Source organism: Danio rerio, chromosome 25 (assembly GCF_049306965.1).
Source record: "Danio rerio strain Tuebingen ecotype United States chromosome 25, GRCz12tu, whole genome shotgun sequence".
In the NCBI taxonomy this organism is placed as follows: domain Eukaryota; kingdom Metazoa; phylum Chordata; class Actinopteri; order Cypriniformes; family Danionidae; genus Danio; species Danio rerio.
Window position 1 is genome coordinate 27,247,395 of NC_133200.1, and position 23,148 is coordinate 27,270,542.

General features: G+C 41.6%; 1 protein-coding gene and 1 long non-coding RNA gene across 3 annotated transcripts; one reads left to right on the forward strand and one right to left on the reverse strand.

Moving 5' to 3' along the window:
- Positions 1 to 1,660: 1,660 nt before the first annotated feature.
- On the reverse strand, positions 1,661 to 4,398 carry LOC137489364 (uncharacterized). Its single transcript, XM_068217542.2, has 5 exons — positions 3,010 to 4,398; positions 2,513 to 2,682; positions 2,184 to 2,438; positions 1,867 to 2,103; positions 1,661 to 1,787 (listed from the first exon to the last, which is right to left on the reverse strand). The coding sequence occupies exons 1-5, from the start codon at positions 4,223 to 4,225 to the stop codon at positions 1,689 to 1,691; spliced, it is 1,977 nt and encodes a 658-aa protein (XP_068073643.2). The 5' UTR covers positions 4,226 to 4,398; the 3' UTR covers positions 1,661 to 1,688.
- Positions 4,399 to 16,812: 12,414 nt separating this feature from the next.
- On the forward strand, positions 16,813 to 22,159 carry LOC137489401 (uncharacterized). Of its 2 annotated transcripts, none has more exons than XR_011008827.2 (7): positions 16,813 to 18,313; positions 18,590 to 18,645; positions 19,040 to 19,099; positions 19,203 to 19,313; positions 19,697 to 19,811; positions 20,466 to 20,577; positions 21,503 to 22,159. It is a non-coding gene; the product is annotated as an uncharacterized lncRNA (long non-coding RNA). The 2 variants fall into 2 exon arrangements; XR_012400438.1 differs by having other exon boundaries at positions 19,206 to 19,313; positions 21,503 to 21,741.
- Positions 22,160 to 23,148: the final 989 nt, after the last annotated feature.

Sequence of the window (23,148 nt, forward strand, 5' to 3'; positions counted from 1 at the left end):
TTATGAATAAATGATGTTAAAACATATAAATGACTCATTCTTGAAAAAAAATGCATTAGAGCTGTGTGCATGAGCACATTTTAATGTCGGGCTGTAAAAGGGTTTAGGCTTTATAAAGCTGTCAATCAAAATGTACCTGTCGGACTCGGGACCTATCGGGTATAATTTTTATTGCCCGATTACAGCTCTGCATTCCCGCTGCTGTTCCGCGGGAGCCGGCCAGATTTCTTACGGTGTGGGAGTAAATTTGTGAATAAATCGCGGGAGAGATGTGTGTGTGTGTGTGTGTGTGTGTGTGTGTGTGTGTGTGTGTGTATGTGTAAAAGAGAGAGAGAGAGAGAGAGATGCTGTGCGTCGCTTGGCTCTCTCTCTCTCTCTCTCTCTCTCTCTCTGACCGCGAGCCTAAGGTCGCATAGAATGTATTCAGTTTCTGAATGGTTTAGGCTTAAGCCAACAGTTTGGTGACACTGTCTGAGCCTTACGTCATAATTTTTTTTTTTTACGCCGGTAATACCGGATACCGGGGTAAAGTATGGAGGCGGTTTGACGGTATCAAAATTTGGATACCGCCCAAGCCTATATGGTGGACTTGAACAGACTTTAAATATGTCCTGTTTGTTAATTTACAGCAAAATGATGACATCACAATACAACTATTCATAATTCTGAAGTTGAATTATTATGTTTGATAAATATGATTGTCATTTGTCGCTGACAACGCTATTAGACCATTTTATTTACTGATAAAATGTATAAAATGAAACATTTGTCATTATCAGATTCCTTCTCGTATTATATTCAACATTATACAGGTTAGAGGAGTTATACTGACCCAGTAAACATTTATTTGCATTCACAACACTTTGTGTTTGCTATGAAAAAAAAACATATCAAATGCTTGTCTTAATCATAATTGTAAAATGGAATATTTTGTTTCACTTTCACTGCAGAGTGCAGCTCATATCATTGCTGTCGTCACTTGGAGAAAAAACAAAAAAACTCATGCAAATAATACTTCCAGCATGGTTCCTGATAAATGATTGCTCTGTGCAACAAACTGAACATTATTTACAATTTTATTACCTGTTACTCACAGCCTATGCAGGTTCGGTTTGCAAAAGTAAACATTAAAGGCAGGTACGCGCATGTCCTCCATAAAGTTAACCTCCACTCCACAGCTGCCCTGTCCTGACCTATTCATGCATCTCTAAGGACCGAGCTGTCCCGGGAGAAGCTTGCTAATATACAGAATTGGACTCCAGGCCTTCTGGGCGTTCAAAGCATTTGCAGACCTGGACAGATTTGTCCAGCCCATCACGTCCTTGTGCTGCAAAAAGGATTCATTCTCCCTATGAGCTATCAACTAAGGCTGAACCTGGACGGGGGCGTCCCGCGAGTCACTTTTAACACACAAGGCAGGGATAGTTTGTCCCAATTGGAACGTAGCCAAGGCAGAACCTGGACGAGGGCATCCCACGTGACACTTTTAACACACAAGTTAGGGCTAATCTGTCCCAATCGGAACGTAACCAAGGCAGAACCTGGACGCAGCAGGCATACAGCGTTGAACTAAGAAGACAGGGCTCATTTTTGTGCCTACTGAATCTACTTTTACCACACAGATAATAAATAAAAGGAATAATGAAGACACTGAACACCATTTGACCGTTAAGTTGTACAATATTTATTCAGGACGATTCAGAGTCTTCTGTTTGTTCGAGCGGGCGAGCGCCCTGGCTTTTCCCCCTGGCAGGGCGCCATGGCAGCGTCCTCCTGCTGGTTCCCTCCTGGAAAAGAGACACATAAAGGGCAGTTAGCCAATGCCACACGTTCTGCTGTCCACGCCAAAGAGAATCTGATTTTTACCAGGGGAGAGACGGGAGTCTCTGTCCTCTTGCGCCCTTTCCGCGGGGGGCTTTCAGTGCCCGCTGCCTCCCCATCCTCCTCCTCCTCCTCCACCAGGACCCTTTCAAAGAGTCTGCGGCGCTCGCGTGCTTGGAGAGGTCCGAGGTGAAGTGCGTAGAACTTATCTGAGGTTGAAGTGTCATGGCACATGAATTGCGCCACCTTGCGGCGATCCTCTGAAGAGTGTGCATTCTTTGCCTGCGTCGGAGAGAGACAGAAGCTTGATTAGGATCGAAGCCGCCGCTGGTAGTTACAGGGGCGTCACAATGCCTACTCACATGGGTCGCGATCGCAGTCTGTACGTCAGTAAAGGTGGGTTTGCCTGGAAGGCCCATACTGACCCAAGCAGACTGAAAGTACTTGTTCAGGGTCCGACAAGGACTGGCTCTGGAAGTGAAAAAGAAATAGGTAGCCTGGCTCCCTCCGGGGAGACCAGCCCGCAGCGCCAAAAACCTGCAGAACCAGCTGTATTCCTCCCTGTTTAGGGACAGCTGCGCCGCCCCAAAGGCTCTGTTTGTTTTGTGAGTGGTAATCTGCCGTCAGAGAACAAGCAGTGAGTGAGAGAGCATGCTACTGGTGACACCCACCTTACTTGCGCCATACTCACGTTAATGACATAAGCAGACTCGTCGGGGCTTCTGGAGGCCTCTTCAACCTCCTGGATTGTGAGATTCTGGAAGACTCCACAGCGGTGCCCAGAGATGGAGGTTAGGTAGCCAGTCAGAAAGCCATAGAAGCGCCACTGTTGCCTAGTGCTTGGGTTGGATTCGAGGCTATCTGGTGAAGGACATTAGACAGATTAGACCACCGACGGTTCTATTTCCTCTCTGGGTCACCAACAGTTCTTGGCTGCTGGTGACCTGTTCTCCGGGGCGCCAGCAGCTCAACCAAGAGCTGCTGGTGGCGCGGAGAGGAAATTAAACCTAGGCCACCAGCAGCCCTTGGTTCACCCAGCCACGTCTGTCTGCTCCCCTTCCCCCCCGAATGAGTCCCATTCGCGGGGGAGAGGGGCAGACAGATGTGGCTGGGTGAACCAAGGGCTGTTGGTGCCCCGGAAGACCGAACAGGGGGGGAATCGCTGGAACGGCGGAAGGGCTTGCTTACCTAGCAGGGCGGGAATTTTCCTCCCAGCGGTCCGGTGACAGCGCACCAGGCTGGCCTTGCGGATCAGTCGGCTTTCCTTCGCCTGCTTGGTCCGTACCTCGTGCACGATGACATGCCGGCGTATGCCGCGAATGAGGGCTCTGACCTCCCGTCGAATCAGAACCAGAGCTGTGCTGGAGAGCCGACAGGCGGCCGGCGGCGTTTCCGATAAGTAGTCGAGGAATTGGGCCATGTTCTTCAGATAGTGCTGCCTGGTGGGCTTGGCCATCCGCGTCTGACCTAGCAGGGCGGCCCACGCTCTGATTCGGGCTGGTTGGTTGAGGAAAAGGAAGTTCCCTGGCTCCGCGGTGCCCCTGGCCATGTAACCAAGGAAGGCTTTGATTCTCCCCAGCTTCGAAGTGACGTTGTTCCGCAGGCGGGGGGTGGGCTCGCTGACTAGTTGGTACCCTTCGAACTCCCCCAAGAGAAGGTCTGTGGAACGAGCACAACCAAGAGTCAACTTCCCCGAAGACACACACCCAGCAGAGTGACAGTGACGTGCCTGAAATATACTCAACTCAGCGCTGGGACGTGATCCGGGAACGGCTAGGCAGTGGTTTCCAAAGCCTCCGGAGGCTCGGGGGGCGTCGGACCTCCGGCCGCCCCTCGCCCGGGAGTCGGTGGTGCAGGAGGCGACCTGGTTCTCCTGGCCCTCTTCCTCCTCCTTCTCCCCCCTTCGCCCTTTCTTAGCTCCCGGTAGAGGCGTGTGATCTGGAGCAGGGTGGACCGCATCTTGGTAACCTGTTTCCCCAGGTCCGTGAGCTGAGCCTGTATGCGCTCGGTGTCGCGCCTGCAGCCGCGGGCGGCGTACGGGCGGCCGGCCTCTGGGCCCTCCGAGTCCCGCTCCCCCTCGGAGGACGATGCTAGCTGGGACACGACGGGGATTGCAGGCTGGGTGGACCGCAGCCACTGCAACTCCCGAGCTACTTTCCGGCGTTTCGTCCTTCCCATAGCCTCTTTCCTTCCCGAGGTCGAGAGCTCTGCGTGCTGCCTCAAGTGCCTGTCTAGGCGGGCTGGCGTCCGGCGACAGCCCGGGACCGGGCACGGTGTCTTCCGCGTGTCCACGCGGCCGGCGGCCAGCGCGAGCAGCAGCCGCTTCTCGTCCGAGTTGGTCACCTTGTGAACGGCCGTCAGGTGAGGTGCAAGCCGGCTGTAGACGTTGAAGCATAGGGCACATTCAGCCATGACCGTGCTAGAGCCAATGCAGAGGGGGAAAGGGGCCCACACGCCATGTGCGGCGGTTGATAAGCGGCCGGAGGCGGCGTCCACTTCCGCGTCATGACGTTGGTGGACCCGTATTTCTTAAAGGGGAAGGACACCCCCACGCACCAGGAGGTGTAAGCCAATGCCCTACGGAGATCCATTCGGTTCAAGCCTTCTTTTGTTACGACTCTCAAGTAGGGGGGAGAGGGGTGTCCACCTCACTCCCTTCCCCCCTTTTCAAAGGAACCAGAGGGGGGGGTGTCCCGTTAAACAATGCACCCCACCGCCCCTTCATCGTTGCCCCGGTCAGCGGTTCGACACCTCTCTCTCTTGTTACGACTCGAGTTGGGGAAGGGGTGTCCCACCTCACTCCCTATCCCCCCTTCATTGCTGTTCTGGCCAGCGGGAGCTGTTCCACAGTCTTTCTCGTTCAATTTTTCCACCCCAAAATGGGGATTGTTTGAGCCCCATCGAACATGCGCCGTTTTTTGGGGGGGGGAACATCTCCACACGCACCAGCCGCGGGAGCTTTTGTGACCTGCTACAACCAACATGGATACGCACTAACCATCGAAAGGGGGCTCCAGACAGCCCGTAATCCCGGCACCACTGACCCTGGCACGTTTCACCTCGCCGGAGTCCACTAGCTCCCCCCCCCCAACCAACCACCCTCACTCCCCCCGGGAGCAGGGTAGGCGGGGTGGGGGTCAGCCGGGAGCCAGCAAGGATAAACCCAGGGGGTGGGCGGCATTGCGGGCGGACGGACGGGATGCAGACGCACACACTCGGGCGGGGGTAGAATCGAAGCCTGGGGGCTCGATTCACCATGCCGGGTGACTCGACCGAACCCACCGAACATCCCCCAGCCCTCGCAGGGCGAGGGGCGGGGGCACGGGCTGAGTATCGGCGCGGGGGAAACAGAGTCCAGGGGGGCGGGCTGGCGGGCGGGCTGAGCAGCAGACAAGCTCTGGGTCATTTAGCCAGACGGGCCATCTGGGTCCTTACCCACAGATCGGGGCGGGAAGGGGGGGTGCTGTGTGCGGAGGGACACCCCCACGCCTCCCTGATAGAGCGCCCAGGACGGGGAGGATCTGCCACACCCATATAGGCCGACCCCATTGGTGCTTTGGGGGGCCTGGGTGGGGGCCTAGCCCCTGGGGCGCCACACTAGCTCCTATCGATCAGTCACCGTGGGGTCTGGCGACTGGACTGTCAGAGACTAAGTCCATAAATCTTCGCCTTCCCCGAAACCCTGATGGCAGGTCAGAGATTGTGGGTGTCGGGCAAAAACCTCCAGGCGCGGGACGTCCCGACAAGTAGGCCGGGAAGGGTGGTCTCCCGTCGGGCATGGTTTGGTGGGCTCGGGTCTGGGTCTAACCAACGCCCCGGTGAGCGCCAGGCATAACGTTTTCCTGTTGGACCTTTGCGCTAGATGCGTAAAGATGTGCCGCTGGTGAACCATTGATGGAGCCGCTGGTGAACCATTGATGGGGCCTCTGACATCCAGCGGTGGGGGGGGCCTGTACACTGCGCGCACTGCCCGAGGTACACACACCCTCCTTGGGGGACGAGCCCAGCTCCTCTCCCTGGCCTGGGGCCTCTGACATCCAGCGGTGGGGGGGGCCTGTGCCCTGCGCGCACTGCCCGAGGTACACACACCCTCCTTGGGGGGCGAGCCCAGCTCCTCTCCCTGGCCTGGGGCCTCTGGCATCCAGCGGTGGGGGGGGCTGTGCCCGGCGCGCAATGCCCGAGGTACACACACTCTCCGGGGGCAAGCGCTGGTTCCAAAGGACCCTCTAGATTTGCACCTAATCACCAGCAGTGCCCGGGCACCCCACTATTAAGCCCGGGGACACTAACTCCTCCAAACCGCACGGATAAGACAGACGTGCTGCTGGTGACCCAACTGGCCAAGACGTACCGCTGGTGGCCCAATCGGTCTTCGGGTTTGTGAATGGGTCACCACCGGCCTTGGGCTCGTGTATGGGGCACCAGCCGCACGTCGTTCTAGCCTCCGTCAGCGATGGGGTCTTATGTTTGCTGCGGGGTGACGGACGCTGGGAGACAGGTTAGCAGCTCAGCCATAGACCCTTGACTCCCGTGGACCCCCTGACTCCCATGGTGTTCAGCCCACTGGCCTTGCCCGTGTTTGAACGCTTGTTTTAGGGCAGCTTTGCTGGCCAATGAGGCCTGAGTCCTTGGTAGGACCAGGGCAGCAGCGCCCACTTGGTTTGCCCGGGTTTGAACGCTTGTTTTGGGGCAGCTTTGCTGGCCAATGAGGCCTGGGTCCTTGGTAGGACCAGGGCAGCAGCGCGCACTTGGTTTGCCCGGGTTTGAACGCTTGTTTTGGGGCAGCTTTGCTGGCCATTGAGGCCTGGGTCCTTGGTAGGACCAGGGCAGCAGCGCGCACTTGGTTTGCCCGGATTTGAACGCTTGTTTTGGGCAGCTTTGCTGGCCATTGAGGCCTGGGTCCTTGGTAGGACCAGGGCAGCAGCGCGCACTTGGTTTGCCCGGGTTTGAACGCTTGTTTTGGGGCAGCTTTGCTGGCCAATGAGGCCTGGGTCCTTGGTAGGACCAGGGCAGCAGCGCCCACTTGGTTTGCCCAGGTTTGAACGCTTGTTTTGGGGCAGTTTTGCTGGCCATTGAGGCCTGGGTCCTTGGTAGGACCAGGGCAGCAGCGCGCACTTGGTTTGCCCGGATTTGAACGCTTGTTTTGGGGCAGCTTTGCTGGCCAATGAGGCCTGGGTTCTTGGTAGGACCAGGGCAGCAGCGCCCACTTGGTTTGCCCGGGTTTGAACGCTTGTTTTGGGGCAGCTTTGCTGGCCAATGAGGCCTGGGTCCTTGGTAGGACCAGGGCAGCAGCGCGCACTTGGTTTGCCCGGATTTGAACGCTTGTTTTGGGGCAGCTTTGCTGGCCAATGAGGCCTGGGTCCTTGGTAGGACCAGGGCAGCAGCGCGCACTTGGTTTGCCCGGATTTGAACGCTTGTTTTGGGGCAGCTTTGCTGGCCAATGAGGCCTGGGTCCTTGGTAGGACCAGGGCAGCAGCGCGCACTTGGTTTGCCCGGATTTGAACGCTTGTTTTGGGGCAGCTTTGCTGGCCAATGAGGCCTGGGTCCTTGGTAGGACCAGGGCAGCAGCGCCCACTTGGTTTGCCCGGGTTTGAACGCTTGTTTTGGGGCAGCTTTGCTGGCCATTGAGGCCTGGGTCCTTGGTAGGACCAGGGCAGCAGTGCCCACTTGGTTTGCCCGGGTTTGAACGCTTGTTTTGGGGCAACGGGCCCCTCTTTAGACCCCTGGTTCGTTCAACCGCTAATTCGAAAATTGCACTAAGTCCTTCATATGTGTCTGTTATCGAAAACTCGACGGCAGGTCAGCGAAACCCAGGGGTGCGCTACCCCCCCTCCAGGCGCGGGTCATGCCGGGGAGAGTGGTCTCTATCCGGGCATGGCTTGGTGGGCTCTCCCCCTGGTCTAACCAACGCCCCCGGTGAGCGCACTTAGGTCTCAGCTGGTGCGTAAATGGTGCCGCTGGTGAACCATTGGCCTCCGAGGCTTCATGTCACGTGTTCTCTGCCCAATACACCCTCACTTATCCCGGGCAAGCACTGATCACCAAAGACCCCCCCCTTGTCTCTCTCTGACCCATCGCTTACCGTTGGTGACCCAAATAGGCCTTTGCGCGCGGTGGCCTGCCATGGACCCCTGACTCCCATGGTGTTCAGCCCACTGGCCTTGCCCGTGTTTGAACGCTTGTTTTGGGGCAGCTTTGCTGGCCAATGAGGCCTGGGTCCTTGGTAGGACCAGGGCAGCAGCGCCCACTTGGTTTGCCCGGGTTTGAACGCTTGTTTTGGGGCAGCTTTGCTGGCCATTGAGGCCTGGGTCCTTGGTAGGACCAGGGCAGCAGCGCGCACTTGGTTTGCCCGGGTTTGAACGCTTGTTTTAGGGCAGCTTTGCTGGCCAATGAGGCCTGGGTCCTTGGTAGGACCAGGGCAGCAGCGCGCACTTGGTTTGCCCGGGTTTGAACGCTTGTTTTGGGGCAGCTTTGCTGGCCATTGAGGCCTGGGTCCTTGGTAGGACCAGGGCAGCAGCGCGCACTTGGTTTGCCCGGATTTGAACGCTTGTTTTGGGGCAGCTTTGCTGGCCATTGAGGCCTGGGTCCTTGGTAGGACCAGGGCAGCAGCGCCCACTTGGTTTGCTGGGATTTGAACGCTTGTTTTGGGGCAGCTTTGCTGGCCAATGAGGCCTGGGTCCTTGGTAGGACCAGGGCAGCAGCGTCCACTTGGTTTGCCCGGGTTTGAACGCTTGTTTTGGGGCAACGGGCCCCTCTTTAGACCCCTGGTTCGTTCAACCACTAAATCGAAAATTGCACTAAGTCCTTCATATGTGTCTGTTATCGAAAACTCGACGGCAGGTCAGCGAAACCCAGCGACGCGCTACCCCCCCTCCAGGCGCGGGTCATGCCGGGGAGAGTGGTCTCTATCCGGGCATGGCTTGGTGGGCTCTCCCCCCTGGTCTAACCAACGCCCCCGGTGAGCTCATCCATAGCGTTTGCCAGCGGTCGTTCCAAAGACCCCCCCTCCTAGAGACCCACCATCCCCCAAATGAGTGTTAGTTATTTCAAACAGCAAAAAAATTAAACCAATGCATTTCGTTTTCAAAATGAATTTTTTTTACTTTCTCTTATTGTGTCAAACATACCTCCATTTGTTTTCGATGCATGCATTGCAAAAGAATTATCTTCTTTTGGCAAATTAGTTTCACCGATCAGGAAAATAGCTCTTGGGTGTAAATCACCCATGCTTAAACATGTGATGTCTTTTAGAAGACAAGTTTATATGATTCTGAAAGACAACAATGACGAATTAAACCTATCGTTTAATGTCAAAGTAGATGGGTTCAATAACACCATTTACGCAACATCCGAGAGCATAATGAAGTGCTTCGGGTGCGGAAAAATTGGGCATTTAATTCGATCATGTACAAGTGGTGGTGAGACAGGTCAGGGAGACGTACAAGGCGAGTCTTCTGCGGCTGCGTCTGTCGCGATGGATGCCGCTGCACCTGCGGCTGATGCTGCGGTCTCTGAGGGGAGAGGCGGGGGAGGTGCGGTGGCTCCTACTATGGCAGAGGTAGTAGCAGGTTCGTCTGCTGTTCAAACCTCAATTAATTCTAAGGATGACACAAGTAGCCAAAAGGCAACTTTTTCCACAGCTGGGACAGCTAAGGAAAGTACAGGTGAAGGGATAGTGGAAATGGAAATTGAACCAGAGCAAATCTTTAAAGTTCCTCATAAAAGAAAAAAAGTCAGTGAAAACAAAATGATCAAACAAGCAAAAAAAGACAAGAGTAAGGCTGATTATATAATATCAGATAACGATGCTGATTCTTCTGATTCCAGTTCTTCAGTTTATTCCTTTTCAAGGAATCAAGGGAATCAAGAAATTTCTGAGGGAAACAAAATTTTTACCAAACGTGGAGGCTGAGGATTATTTTGAAGATATTTCTGCTTTCGTGAAAGATGTAAAGATTCTGACTAGAGAAGGTGCATTCATAGACACAGAGGTTTATCGTCTAAGGAAATTAGTGGGTAAAGTAAAGAAAAAAAAACCTCCTTAATGATGAAAAACCAGAGTTGGTGTAATTTGTTCTTGGTTAAGGTTGCAGTATTTCTGATTGTTTCTTTTATTTTTAAAACATCATTTACAATGAGAGTGTTTAACATTGGAACTCTCAATTTAAATGGTGCTAGAGACAGTCAGAAAAGAATGTGTTTATTTGAATTCATAAAAATGAAACGCCTAGATGTCACGTTTATTCAAGAATCACATAGTGACAATCTTAATGAAATAAACTGGAAGAAAGATTGGGATGGTCAGATTTTTATGAGTCATTTGGCTTACAACAGTGGAGGAGTGGCTGTTTTGTTTTCTAAGACAGTTACTCCACTGTCTGTTGAAACAGAAGAAATAGTTAAAGGCCGTTTTTTGAAAGTCAAAGTCAAGTTTGAACATGCAACAATGGTGTTTTTAAATATTTATGCTCCTAATAAAGGAGCTGAAAGAATATTTTTTTTAAAGAAGTTTTGTGATGTTATCAATAATGTAGATTCAGAAGATTTATTGTTTTTAGGTGGAGATTTTAATTGCACAGAAAATGATAAAATGGATAGAAATCATTTAGAACCACATAATGCTTCGCAGAAAGAAATGAAGAATTTAGTACAAGTTTGTGATTTATGTGATGTGTGGAGAAATGTACATTTAAATGATAGACAATATACTTGGGTACATAGCAAAGATAACCAAATTTCTATGGCAAGACTTGACAGGTTCTATATGTTTAAGTTTCAAATAAATTATGTCAAAGATTGTCGTATAATTCCGGTTGGGTTTTCTGACCACTGTTCGGTTATTTGTAAGATTTTTGTCAATTCTGTGAAAGTAAAAAGTGCATACTGGCACTTTAATACATCACTTTTAAATGATGAAAATTTTAAAGAATTTTTTTCTGTTTTTTGGGAAAATTTTAAAAAACAAAAACAAATGTATTCTTCACTGCAACAATGGTGGGATTGCGGGAAAATACAAATTAAAGAGTTATGTAAAGAGTACACTTTTAATGTTACTAAAGAAACAATGCGAGCAATGAAAGAGTTAGAAAAAAATATAACAGAACTTTTAAATACAACAGCTTCTACAAATAATAGCACTGATTTTGAAGAAAGTAAAACTAAAAAAGATTTACTTGCAGATTTATTGAATGTAAAAGCAAAGGGTGCTTTAATTCGTTCTCGGTTTCAAAATATTTCAGAAATGGATGCACCTTCAAAATTTTTCTTCAATTTGGAAAAAAAGAATGGAAAAAGCCGATTAATACATTCATTAAAGTCTGAAACAGGAGAAGATATTACAGATTCTAGTAAGATTCGCAAATATGCAGTTAATTTTTATTCATCTTTATATAAATGTGAAGTATTACAGAGGGATGTTGAAAACTCAGTTTTTTTTGAAAATCTCTCTAAAGTTGATGATGAATCCAATGCAATGCTTGAGCTGCCTATATCACAAGATGAATTATATACAGTAAGGATGAGCATGGAAAATGGCAAATCGCCTGGCATTGATGGAATTCCTGTTGATTTTTATAAAGTTTTATGGCCAGTGATTGGTGAAGATTTGTTTCTAGTTTTAAATGTCAGTTTAAATAAAGGATCATTGCCTTTGAGTTGTAGAAGAGCAGTTATTACTCTTTTACCCAAAAAAGGAGATCTTCAAAAATTAGGTAACTGGAGACCTGTGTCACTTTTGTGTTCAGATTATAAAATTTTATCAAAGGCTTTAGCTGTAAGACTAAGTAAAGAACTGGACCAAATTATACAGCCTAATCAAAATTACTCTATACCAAATAGATCAATTTTTGATAATATTTTTTTAATTAGGGATGCGTTAGAAGTTGCTAAATTATTTGGTATTAATTGTGGATTGATCTCATTAGATCAAGAGAAAGCTTTTGATCGTGTTGAACATGAGTATTTGAAAAAAGTTTTAAAGGTTTTTGGTTTTAGTACTCATTTTATAAAAATGATTGAGGTAATGTATAGTAACATTCAAAGTGTACTCAAAATCAATGGTGGTTTAAGCGCTCCTTTTGATGTACAGAGAGGTGTTAGACAGGGTTGTGCTATGTCAGGAATGTTATATTCCATTGCCATTGAACCTCTTCTACACAGAATAAGAGCGGAATTAAAAGGTTTTTCTATACCCCACTGTAATGCTCAAGTGCAACTTTCAGCATATGCAGATGATGTTATTGTTTTTATAACTAACACTGATGATGTAAGAAGACTGGAATGTATTATTAACAATTTTAAAAAGATTTCTTCTGCCAAAGTTAATTGGGAAAAAAGTGAAGCACTTCTCATAGGTGACTGGAAAAGAGACCCTCCCTTATTACCTGGAGGATTAAAATGGAAGAGGGTTTTTTTTTAAATACCTTGGAGTTTACCTAGGTAAAAGTGACTTTGTTCAACAAAACTGGAACGGATTGCTTGAAAAAATTCAAAGTCGTTTACAGAAGTGGAAATGGTTGCTTCCACAACTTTCTTACAGAGGACGAACACTCATTATTAACAATTTGGTGAGTTCCTCTATGTGGCATAAACTTGCTTGTGTTGATCCACCTGCTGGACTCTTACCAAAAATTCAAGGAGAACTGGTCAACTTCTTTAGGGACAATTTGCACTGGACACCTCAAAGTGTTCTGTTTCTACCAAGAGATGAAGGTGGCCAAGGGTTGGTGAATCTTGTGAGCAGGGGAGCCACATATAGATTACAATTCGTTCAGAAGTTGTTGTATGGGCCTGAAAATCTCGTGTGGAGGCCTTTAGCTCAATGCATCCTACGTGGAATAAATGGCTTGAATCTTCATGCGTCACTTTTTTTGACAGATAATGTGCATCTAGATCTGACTGGAATACCTTCTTTCTACAAAAGTATTTTTAAAGTATGGGGACTTTTTAAACATTTGCGGGCAGATTCAACAACATCTCTTTTCTGGCTGCTTGAAGAACCAGTACTTCTTGGCAGTCGCCTTGATGTAACAAAAGATGATACCCCAGGACTAAAAGAATTGCTTATTTCCAACAAAATGACCAAACTAAGAGACATTGTTGACAAGGCGGGTTTTGGACTAAGAGATGCAGAAAATGTTGCTTTATATATGGGAATTAGATCGGTGAGGTTTGTTACAAAATTTTTGAATGTTTTGAAAAGTTTTTTTAAATGAAAAAGAAAAAATTTTAATTGAAGGTTACAGTCAAGGTATTATTTTCCCTAATGATCAAGATTGTTTCCCAGACATTAGACTTACACCTAAGATTGAAAATTCTGGGATTAATAGTCCATTGTTATGTTTTAAGGAAAATGGGAATGTTGATTTTAGTACAGTTAAAGGGAAAGTGCTTTATAAAAATATTGTGAAACTAAATAATAAATATACTTTAAAAGAGAGATCTGACACTGTATGGAGCAATAAACTGTGTTTAGCAGAAGAAGAAAAACCAGAATGGAGAATCTTGTATAAACCACCATTGAATAAAAGATCGGGGGATTTGCAGTGGAGAATTTTACACGGTGCTATAGCTGTTAATGCATTTGTGACTAAAATAAATTCTAGTGTGAGTGATCAATGTCCGTTTTGTTTAGAAAGGGAAACAATTTTTCACTGTTTTTTGTATTGTAAAAGACTTGCTCCTCTGTTTGATCTTTTAAATATTTTAGTTTCTTTACTTGGTTTTTTTATTTACGAAACAATGTTTTATATTAGGTTTTAAATATAAAAGACAAAACAAATATAAATGTCAATTATTGAATTTTATTTTTGGTCAAGCGAAATCAGCTATTTATATTACAAGAAAAAATGAAATAGAAAAGAGGAATGGTAAAAACATTGTAGTAGTTTTTAAAAACCTAGTAAAATCAAGAATTATTGTTGATTTTAATTACTATAAAATGATGAAAGCAATTAATGTGTTTAAAATTGAATGGTGTTGCGACGATGGCTTGTGTTCTGTCATTAATGAAGAGCTGTTTTTTATAAATGAATTGATTTGAGCTGTAAATCAATTGTTAAATAATTGCTTGTTAATAAAAGGATTTGTAAAATCAAATCTCTCTCTCTCTCTCTCTCTCTCTCTCTCTCTCTCTCTCTCTCTCTCTATATATATATATATATATATATATATATATATATATATATATATATATATACAACAATTCTGTCTGGTTCTTGAATCTGATTGGCTGATAGCCGTGATATATTTAAGTAATATCAGCACCCGTACAGCCTCTTTACCCTTTGTCAATTACTCCGCCCACATACAGCCAGCAGAAAGCAGACACTACAGATCTAAAGTTTAAAAGATGCTTGCTCAGCTGTTTAACTGTCAGCTTATGATTTGAATCCAATGCGGAAGAAAGTAGTTCCTCATACTAAAGGGTTTTTGAGAACCATATTTGATTTAGTTTTTATATCCACAATTATGCCATCGAACTGTTGTATAAACGCAATATCACACTCGTAGCACTGCGATATGGCTGTATATCAGCACTGATGGGGACACTAACGCACGCCTCCCACCAGTGCCGATATACAGCCATATCGCACTGCTACTCGTGTGATATTGCTCATATATATATATATATATATATATATATATATATATATATATATATATATATATATATATATATATATATATATATATATATATATACACACACACACACACGCAGTTGAAATAAAGTCAGAATTATTAGCCCCCTTTTGATTTTTTTTCTTTTTTAAATATTTCCCAAATGATGTTTAACAGAGCAAGGAAATTTTCACAGTATGTCTGATAATATTTTTTCTTATGGAAAAAGTCTTATTTGTTTTATTTCGGCTAGAATTAAAGCAGTTTTAATTTTTTTAAAATCATTTTTGGGACAAGATTGTTAGCCCCTTTAAGCTATTTTTTTTCTGATTGTCTGCAGAACAAACCATTGATATACAATAACTTGCCTAAGTACCCTAACCTGCCTAGTTCACCTTATTAACCTAGTTAAGCCTTTAAATGTCACTTTAAGCTGTATAGAAGTGTCTTGAAAAATATCAAGTAAAATATTATTTACTGTCATCATGGCAAATATTAAATAAATCAGTTATTAGAAATATGTTTTTAAAACTATTTGGCTTAGAAATGTGCTGAAACAATCTTCCCTCTATTAAACAGAAATTGGGGAAAAAATAAACGGGTGCTAATAATTCAGGGGGGCTAACAATTCTGACTTCAACTATATATATATATATATATATATATATATATATATATATATATATATATATATATATATATATATATATATAAATAGAGAGAGAGAGAGAGAGAGAGAGAGAGAGAGAGAGAGTTGAAGTCTGAATTATTAGGCCCCGTTTATTTTTTTCCACAATTTCTGTTTAATGGAGAGAAGATTTTATCAACACATTTCTTACCAAAATAGATTTAATAACTCTATTTATCTTTCCCATGATAACAGTACATAATATTTTACTAGATATTTTTCAAGACACTTCTATACAGCTTAAAGTGACATTTAAAAGCTGAACTAGGTTAATTAGGGTTACTAGGCAGGTTAGGGTAATTAGGCAAGTAATTGTGTAACGATGGTTTGTTCTGTAGATGGTTTGTTCTGTAAAAAAATATATAGCTTTAAGGGGCTAATAATTTTGACCTTAAAATGGATTTCAAAAATTCAAAACTGCTTTTATTCTAGCCAAAATAAAACAAATAAGACTTTCTCCAGAAGAAAAAAAATATTATTAGACATACTGTGAATATTTCCTGAATCTGTTAAAACATCATTTTCAAACAAAATTCAAAGGGGGGCTAAAAATTCTGACCTTAATTGTATACACACACACTGGTAGAGCTGACTGATGTCATGTATAAGCCTTCCAAGAATCCCTTGTTTGTGTTTCCTACCCAACCAATAAGTCCATTCTATATATATTAGATGGTTTTTCAGCGACTTTTCTGTCCGGTTTGCACGCAGTCTCCATACTTCCCTTTTGTAGTTTGCCCATGCCTTTTCAATGTATTGTGTATGTACTCGTGATGATGGAATCCTCTCTGAAAAACTTGAGTATGCACGCCATTCATCACTATGAATGATGCTGTCTTTCTTGAAATGTTTTGCTATGATTGGTATAAGGGTCTTCTTGTCCCGTTTGTCCACCAGCTGCAAAACAGGTTTTCGGGAAGGCAAAATTTCAACCATTCCAAATACCCAGCATTTCCTTTTCCACGGACCTCCAAAACGCCCTCTGCCATACTGAAAAAAAAAGAAATTTAAGTTAAACCTTTTCAAAAACTCTGAATAGTCAAAAGCCATGCAGCCTTAAAATAAAGTCAAATATTGTGAGTCTATAAAAATACTTGTGGCAATTTAATTTATTAGAGCAATGGAGCAATGTTCATTTTTTTATCTACATGTATAAACACTACACAAATTCCATTAAAAAAAATTGCATCCTTTTCTGAATCAAATTTTCAGACTTTTCTAGGGATTTTTCACTCTGTAATTAACTTAAAAAAAAATGCTGCATTATGAGTTAGAATCTCTTGGCTAAATTCTTGTAGTTATACTATAGCTCATTTACCACCAAGTTTAAGTTCAAAGCACACCATTTTGTTAAACTGCAATGCTAAAATGGTGCAAATTCATTCATTCTTGTCATGACAATTTTAATTATGAAACTTTAAACCCTAAAAAAACAGAAGGGATGTTTATGTACAAATTACTAGGCAACAGATTTAAATTCCTCTCACTTGCATTCACTGACTGTTAGCACTCGCAAACTGTTTAATAAATATTTATTAATAAAAGTTTTAACTTACGTATTAAAATAAAGCATTTTGTTATCATGTTTAAAAACATTACATATATTACGATATTACATCATTTACTTACCCACATTAAGTTGAAAACTCAAAGGCTTTTGTTCATCCTAAATTTTAAAATAACTACACTGTAAACGATTTCTGTTGTTTTCACAGTATTTTACTGCATTTCTCAACAGTTTTTTACTGTATAAGCTGTGCACAGTTTGTTACTGTATATATTGTTGTTTTCACAGTATAATAATGTATTTTCAACTTTTCTATACTGTGAACGTGGTTAACAGTATGTTACTGTAGATTTTACAATGAATTTTGGGGAAAAATCAGTTACTGTGCATCTAAATACAGTACTGCAAATGACCAAGATCAACTCCACACACACTATATATTATGATTATTATGTTTATTTATTTTTAGACAAATTATTTTGTGAAGTAAATAACCTAACCAGTTTCTTTAGACTGTTCAGTGCATTAAATGTCCCCTGGTTTTCCATTTTTGGGTGCACTGCACCTTCATTTTATAAGGTAACATGGAAATATTAAATAATATTTAATAAACATAACTTTGTGCTAAACCAAAACTTAAATTGGAACAAAAATAATTGATTCACATAACCAAAGACTGTTAAACACACAAAATGATTTCAAAGTCAGCTTAAATGTCAGAGTGACCAACCTGCTTTCGGATTCAAGAATATTGGGCACCCACTGTAGAGGTCACATATCTCCGCATTTTCAAAACAACATTTTAAAATACGCACTATATTAATAAAAAAAACCACAGACTTGAGTTTAAAACAACTACATTCTCGCATGAAAAACGGTTAAAAGTTTATTTCATAACACATTTATTATCGAGCCATCGAAGACAGGGGCATGTCTCAATAATGTCTAAGCCGATTAAAGCATTAGGTTTGCCGGATACATGAGTGATGGAGCTCCGTCAACCCCTGGAGGTCAGAATATCCCCTATCGGCAAAGCACACTTAAAATTAGACATGATATCTATAAACAAACCACAGATTTGAGTTTGGAAGAACTACATTCTCGCATGAAAAACTGATAAAACTTCATTTCGTGACATATTAAACGTAATATTTATGATATGATCTGGCTTTTCTCATCCGCCATTACTATTTGCTTGTTGGTGTAAAATGAACTCTGGGAGAAAAAAATATTAATTCTCAAAACACTTCAAGCGAACCTTATTCTTATTGTTAAAGTCAGATATATGTAATATTTTTGCTGGTAAAGTGAAAAAAAAACAATATTACTATTTTATCAATATCACGTTTGCACTGGTTCGGTTTAGCACTCAAACGAAACCGAATCGGATTGAACCGTTTGCTCGGGAATTATTTTATCACACGTGTTCACAAGCACATTCAGCAATGTGTATAAATGCGTGTGGCCGAGCAGTATAACGAAATAGTAATGAGTCATTGTTGTGTCTTACAATAATATACAAAAAGGAATCGGTTTTAGGCGGATTCGACTCTTTACTGCTCTAAGGAGCCAATTCATAGAACCGAGCCGACTCGATTCGACCTTCACCAGGCAAGCAACGGCTCTCCTAATTTGAAATCCACCTGTCGCCTTTTCTTCCAGTGAATTCATCCTCGGTAAGTGTTTAAAAGTCAAAGTCTGTTCGTTAAAGGATTGTTTTGTGTATATTTCCGTGTAGTGTGTGTGTAATTTAAAATAATTAACCAAGTACTTAAGTTGTAGGTTCTTATGTCACGTTATTCGACGCCAGACCGTGTTTGTAGTGTTTGCGAGGTATTAGATAATGTACAGTGAGTTTATCTTGAGTGAGTTTTTGACCATAGTAACGTTACCTGAAAAAAAAACGTAACTTCTACTTCGTGTTAACTGCATTAATGAATTCTCTATTTCAGCACAACACTGAGATGAAGGCAAAGTCACCATGAAAAGTTAAACGTTTAACGTTAAGGTAAGCTCTGGTCTTCATGTGGTCATTTTGACTAAGTTATCATTATGGTTAAATTTGTTAACTGTAAGTTAACTTAGTTATTCAAAATAAACTCACAATGAAACAAGTCTAAACTGTTTTATTAAATTGAGCTGATAATAAAATTCAGTTGATGTCTTTTAAGCTAACCTTAATATTAACATAATTCATATTAATTGTCTATTTCTCACTGGTTAATGAGCTTATTGTATAGTGTGTCATTAATTGTACATTTTATTTTTGGTGTTTAGGTGTAGGGAATGATTTGTATACAAATTTATTTGAACCCCATACAGATTGGTATGGTTGTACCATAGATTTAGATTATTAAATGTTAAGTCTTATTTTACTTTTATTATATTTATCTTTTTTGCAGCTACAGCAATTGATGTTGAAAAACTGATGCTACCAATCTCTCCTCACTTGATTATTCAAGGTAATGTTGATGTCTTCCTCATTTTGATTAGATTTTGAAATGTCAAGTTGTTCACAGATTTGTTGTGAGGAGTTTCATGTACAACCTCTTTTTCTTCTTCCAGTAGCGACGCAGTGGCACAGTAGGTAGTGCAGCAAGAAGGTTGCTGGTTCGAGCCTCGGCTGGGTCAGTTGGCTGAATACAATGGCAAAATGATTCTGCTTGCTCACAGGAGGTACTTCATTTAGTTTTCCTCAAGCGATACATCAGTTTTTATGAGTAATGCGTGACACTTGAATTGAAGGGACAGTTCACCCAAAAATGAAAATAATAGCATCTTTGGCATCCTCCACTTGTTTCAAAATAGTTCGATTTTTTTTTTTTGTTCCATTGAACACAAACTCGTATATTTTTTTTAAGAATTTTGGTTCAAATATGGATGTCAATAGTTACAGGTTTCTAACATTCTTCAAAATATCTGCTTTAGTGTTCAACAGAAATTCAAATGGATTTAAAACACATGGAGTAATGGTGGCAGAAAAGTAAACTATCCTTTTAAATATTTTATTCTGAGACTTATTTATATGTGTCTTGTCTTTTGCCATATTGTCTTTCTAGCTCAGATTGTGATGGACCTGGAATGCGACACCAGTTACTCTTAAGTCAAGAACCAAATAAAGCACAGATGTGGAGGGATCTGCAACTAAACTAACTGGAGGAAAGGAACCTTTAGGTAAAAACACCTGCTTTATTTAGATCTGAAGTATTTTATTTGGCATAGAGTATTGCTTTTTATTCTTATTCTAATTTTATGTTATGTATATACTGAATATAAGTCATTTAAATTTCACAAATGACTGAATATAAAATATCATCTAGATGTCTTATTTTTCATTGTCTTAAACAGGGGTGCTCAACCCTGTTCCTGGAGATCGACCTTTCTGCAGAGTTTAGCTCCAACCCTGATCAAACGCAACTAAACAAACTAAATAGTATCTGAAGGAGCACTTGGTAAATAAAGACAGGTGTTCTTGATCAAGGTTGCAGGTGAGCTCTGTGGAAAGGTAGATCTCCAGGAACAGGGTTGAGCACCCCTGATCTAAATGCTCAAAAATGCTGTTTCCGAGGCGAGGTTGGATGTAGTTCAGAAATAGATTCATTAGAATCAATGCTTAAAATAAATGTTTACTTCTCTCTGTAGACCAAACATGCTTAGTATCCCACACATTTTAATAAATTATTTATTTTGGTTACTTTTACATCTATATATGGGTAAGCAAGTATTTAATAAATAAAATGATTTTAAACCACTTGACTTAACCAAATGACTCTATTACCCTAGCTGCTGGGGAAAAAACATGTAAAATAACAGATTTTTTTTTTACAGTGTGGGTGAACATACTACCTTGATGTCCAACAAAGGCTGCACAAGAGCTCATTTGATGGCACATATTCTGTCCTGTCTACATCTCTGACAACCTAGAAGTGCTTCGACATCAGTGAGTAATAAATCTTCATATTATCATGCATTCAGGATTTCTGTAAGCCTTATTTAATGTTAGTTTGTAATCAGCAGTGACTGTTTTAAAAAATTTGGTATTTAAATTATACAGTAACATCATAATAATTTAATTTGAGGAAATTTCACTGGTGAGGTGTAATAATATTTATTTGTCTCATTGACATGCCATCACTGCATATTGAAATACAGTTATACGAACTGACCGCAGAATATTACCCAAAACATTTCATGAAGTAGACTGTTTGACTACTCTTCAGTTCTCTGCTCAACTTTAACACATTTGATCGTGTTGCTGCGCCTCTCGGCAGATTTTGACAAAAAAGAATGCTTAATGATTACTTTGTTTTATGCGAACCAAATGTCAGAAACTTATCATTAGCATTATTTTTTTTTAAATCACCCACGGCTTTTATGTTCTCTAACGTAATCTTGTCTGTAAGTTAGAAGTAGATTTTCACATGTTAAAAGCTTAAAAGTACTTGATTAACATTAGTCACGTTAAATTAGATTATTTTATTTATTTATTTATTTTTAATATGTAGCCTCTTAAGGTCAGAATGAACTGTGTTCACCCCTCTTAAATCCGTGGAAGCACTAGTAGTGTGGTCATGGAATTAGATATTTAAGCTATACAGAGTCAGACATAAAGTTAAGGAGAGACTTTATTTTTTACATACCTGTGTGGACTCTTTGACTAGTGTTAACTTGACTGATCTTTTCCCCATTAATGTTAGTGTAATTGTAAATAGACAACAATCTGTATTTTGCCAACAAAAACGATAAAGAACAGTTTTTTATATATATAAAACAGCAGTGCGGTATTTGGTTTCTAAGTGAATTAAATAATTTGAGGCATGATTAGTTTTTACTTTAGTGATTGATTTTGCTTGTCATTTTTGCAGGATCATCAGAAGTGCCCCTGCCCTTTTTCATTGTCCCTTTTCCACAACATCATTTGGCCTTCATCATTTCCTGTCTTGTAGCAGTATTTTCACCTGTTTTTAAAATTTTAATACTTTTTGATGCATTAATTGTTGACTGGTTTTAATGATCAATTGTTCATTAGTGTTGTTGCTTTGTTATATTGAATAATTGCTACTGTTTCAGTAGGGTTTACACAATAAACTTTTATTGTGAAGTTAAAGTTTTAGTTTCTTTATTTTTCTTGTATTTCTTGAACAATTAAAATAACATTTGTGCAATTTTTGAACATTTTTTGCTCATTATAAAGTAGCACTATTAAATACAATAAAATAACATTTAATAACTGTAAAATACTATACAGTAATAATGAAAGTAACGTTAAAATACCGTAGTTCTGTATGGTAAAAATGTACAGTAAAATACTGTTTTCAGTTTTGCAGTATGTGTATCACTACTGTAATTGGTGTTACAGTAAAAAAAGAAAACAGTAAAATGATGTATTACATTTTACAGTAAATGTAATACTAAAGTAATTAGTATTACAGTAATGTTACTGTTTTATGAAATACAGCAGCTACTGGATAATTGTTGCCAGTAACTTACTGTTAATTTAACAAGAAATCGTTTACAGTGTATGGTATATTTTAGGCACTTCTCTAATACTTCATAACAAAAATATTTTATGTGTTCATAAGATTAATTAATTTACCAAAAATGGGTTGCAGCTGGAAGGGCTTCTGCTGCGTAAAAACATGCTAGATAAGTTGGCGGTTTATTCCGCTGTGGCGACCCCGGATTAATAAAGGGACTAAGCCGAAAAGAAAATGAATTAATGAAATAATTTCTTTTAGATTTAGAATGAGATTAGGGGTAAGTAACAGTTACCTCAAAAATTTAAATCGTCTTTAAGCTGCTATTACTATAATATACAGTAATATGAAGTATTAAATACATTTCAGTAGTTCAGTACTTTCTCCTTGTGTCATTCCATTGTTATTACCCTTACAACTTATGTAACTAATATATATGTAAATATATATTGATTCATTCATTCATTTTCGTCACCTATATACACAGTTAAAGTCAGAAATATTAGCCCCGTTTATTTTTTTTCACCAATTTCTGTTTAACAGAGAGAATATTTTATCTACACATTTCTAGACATAATAGTTTTAATAACTTATTTTTTTAATAACTGATTTATTTTATCTTTGCAATGATGACAGTAAATAACAAATTACTAGATATTTTTCAAGACACTTCTTACAGCTTAAAGTGACATTTAAAGGCTTAATTAGGTAAATTGGGTTAACTAGGCAGGTTAGGGCAATTAGGAAGTTATTGTATAATGATGGTTTGTTCTGTAGACTATCAAAAAAAAAATACATATATAGCTTAAAGGGGCTAATAATTTTGCCAATAAACTGTTTTTTTTTTAAACATTAAAATCTGCTTTTATTCTAGTGGAAATAAAATGAATAAGACTTTCTACAGAAGAAAAAAATATCAGATATACTGTAAAAATGTCCTTGCTCCGTTAATATTTAAAAAAAAAAAATTCAAAGGAGGGGGGGGGGCAACAATTCTGACATCAACAGTATACATATTTATATTATGTATATAC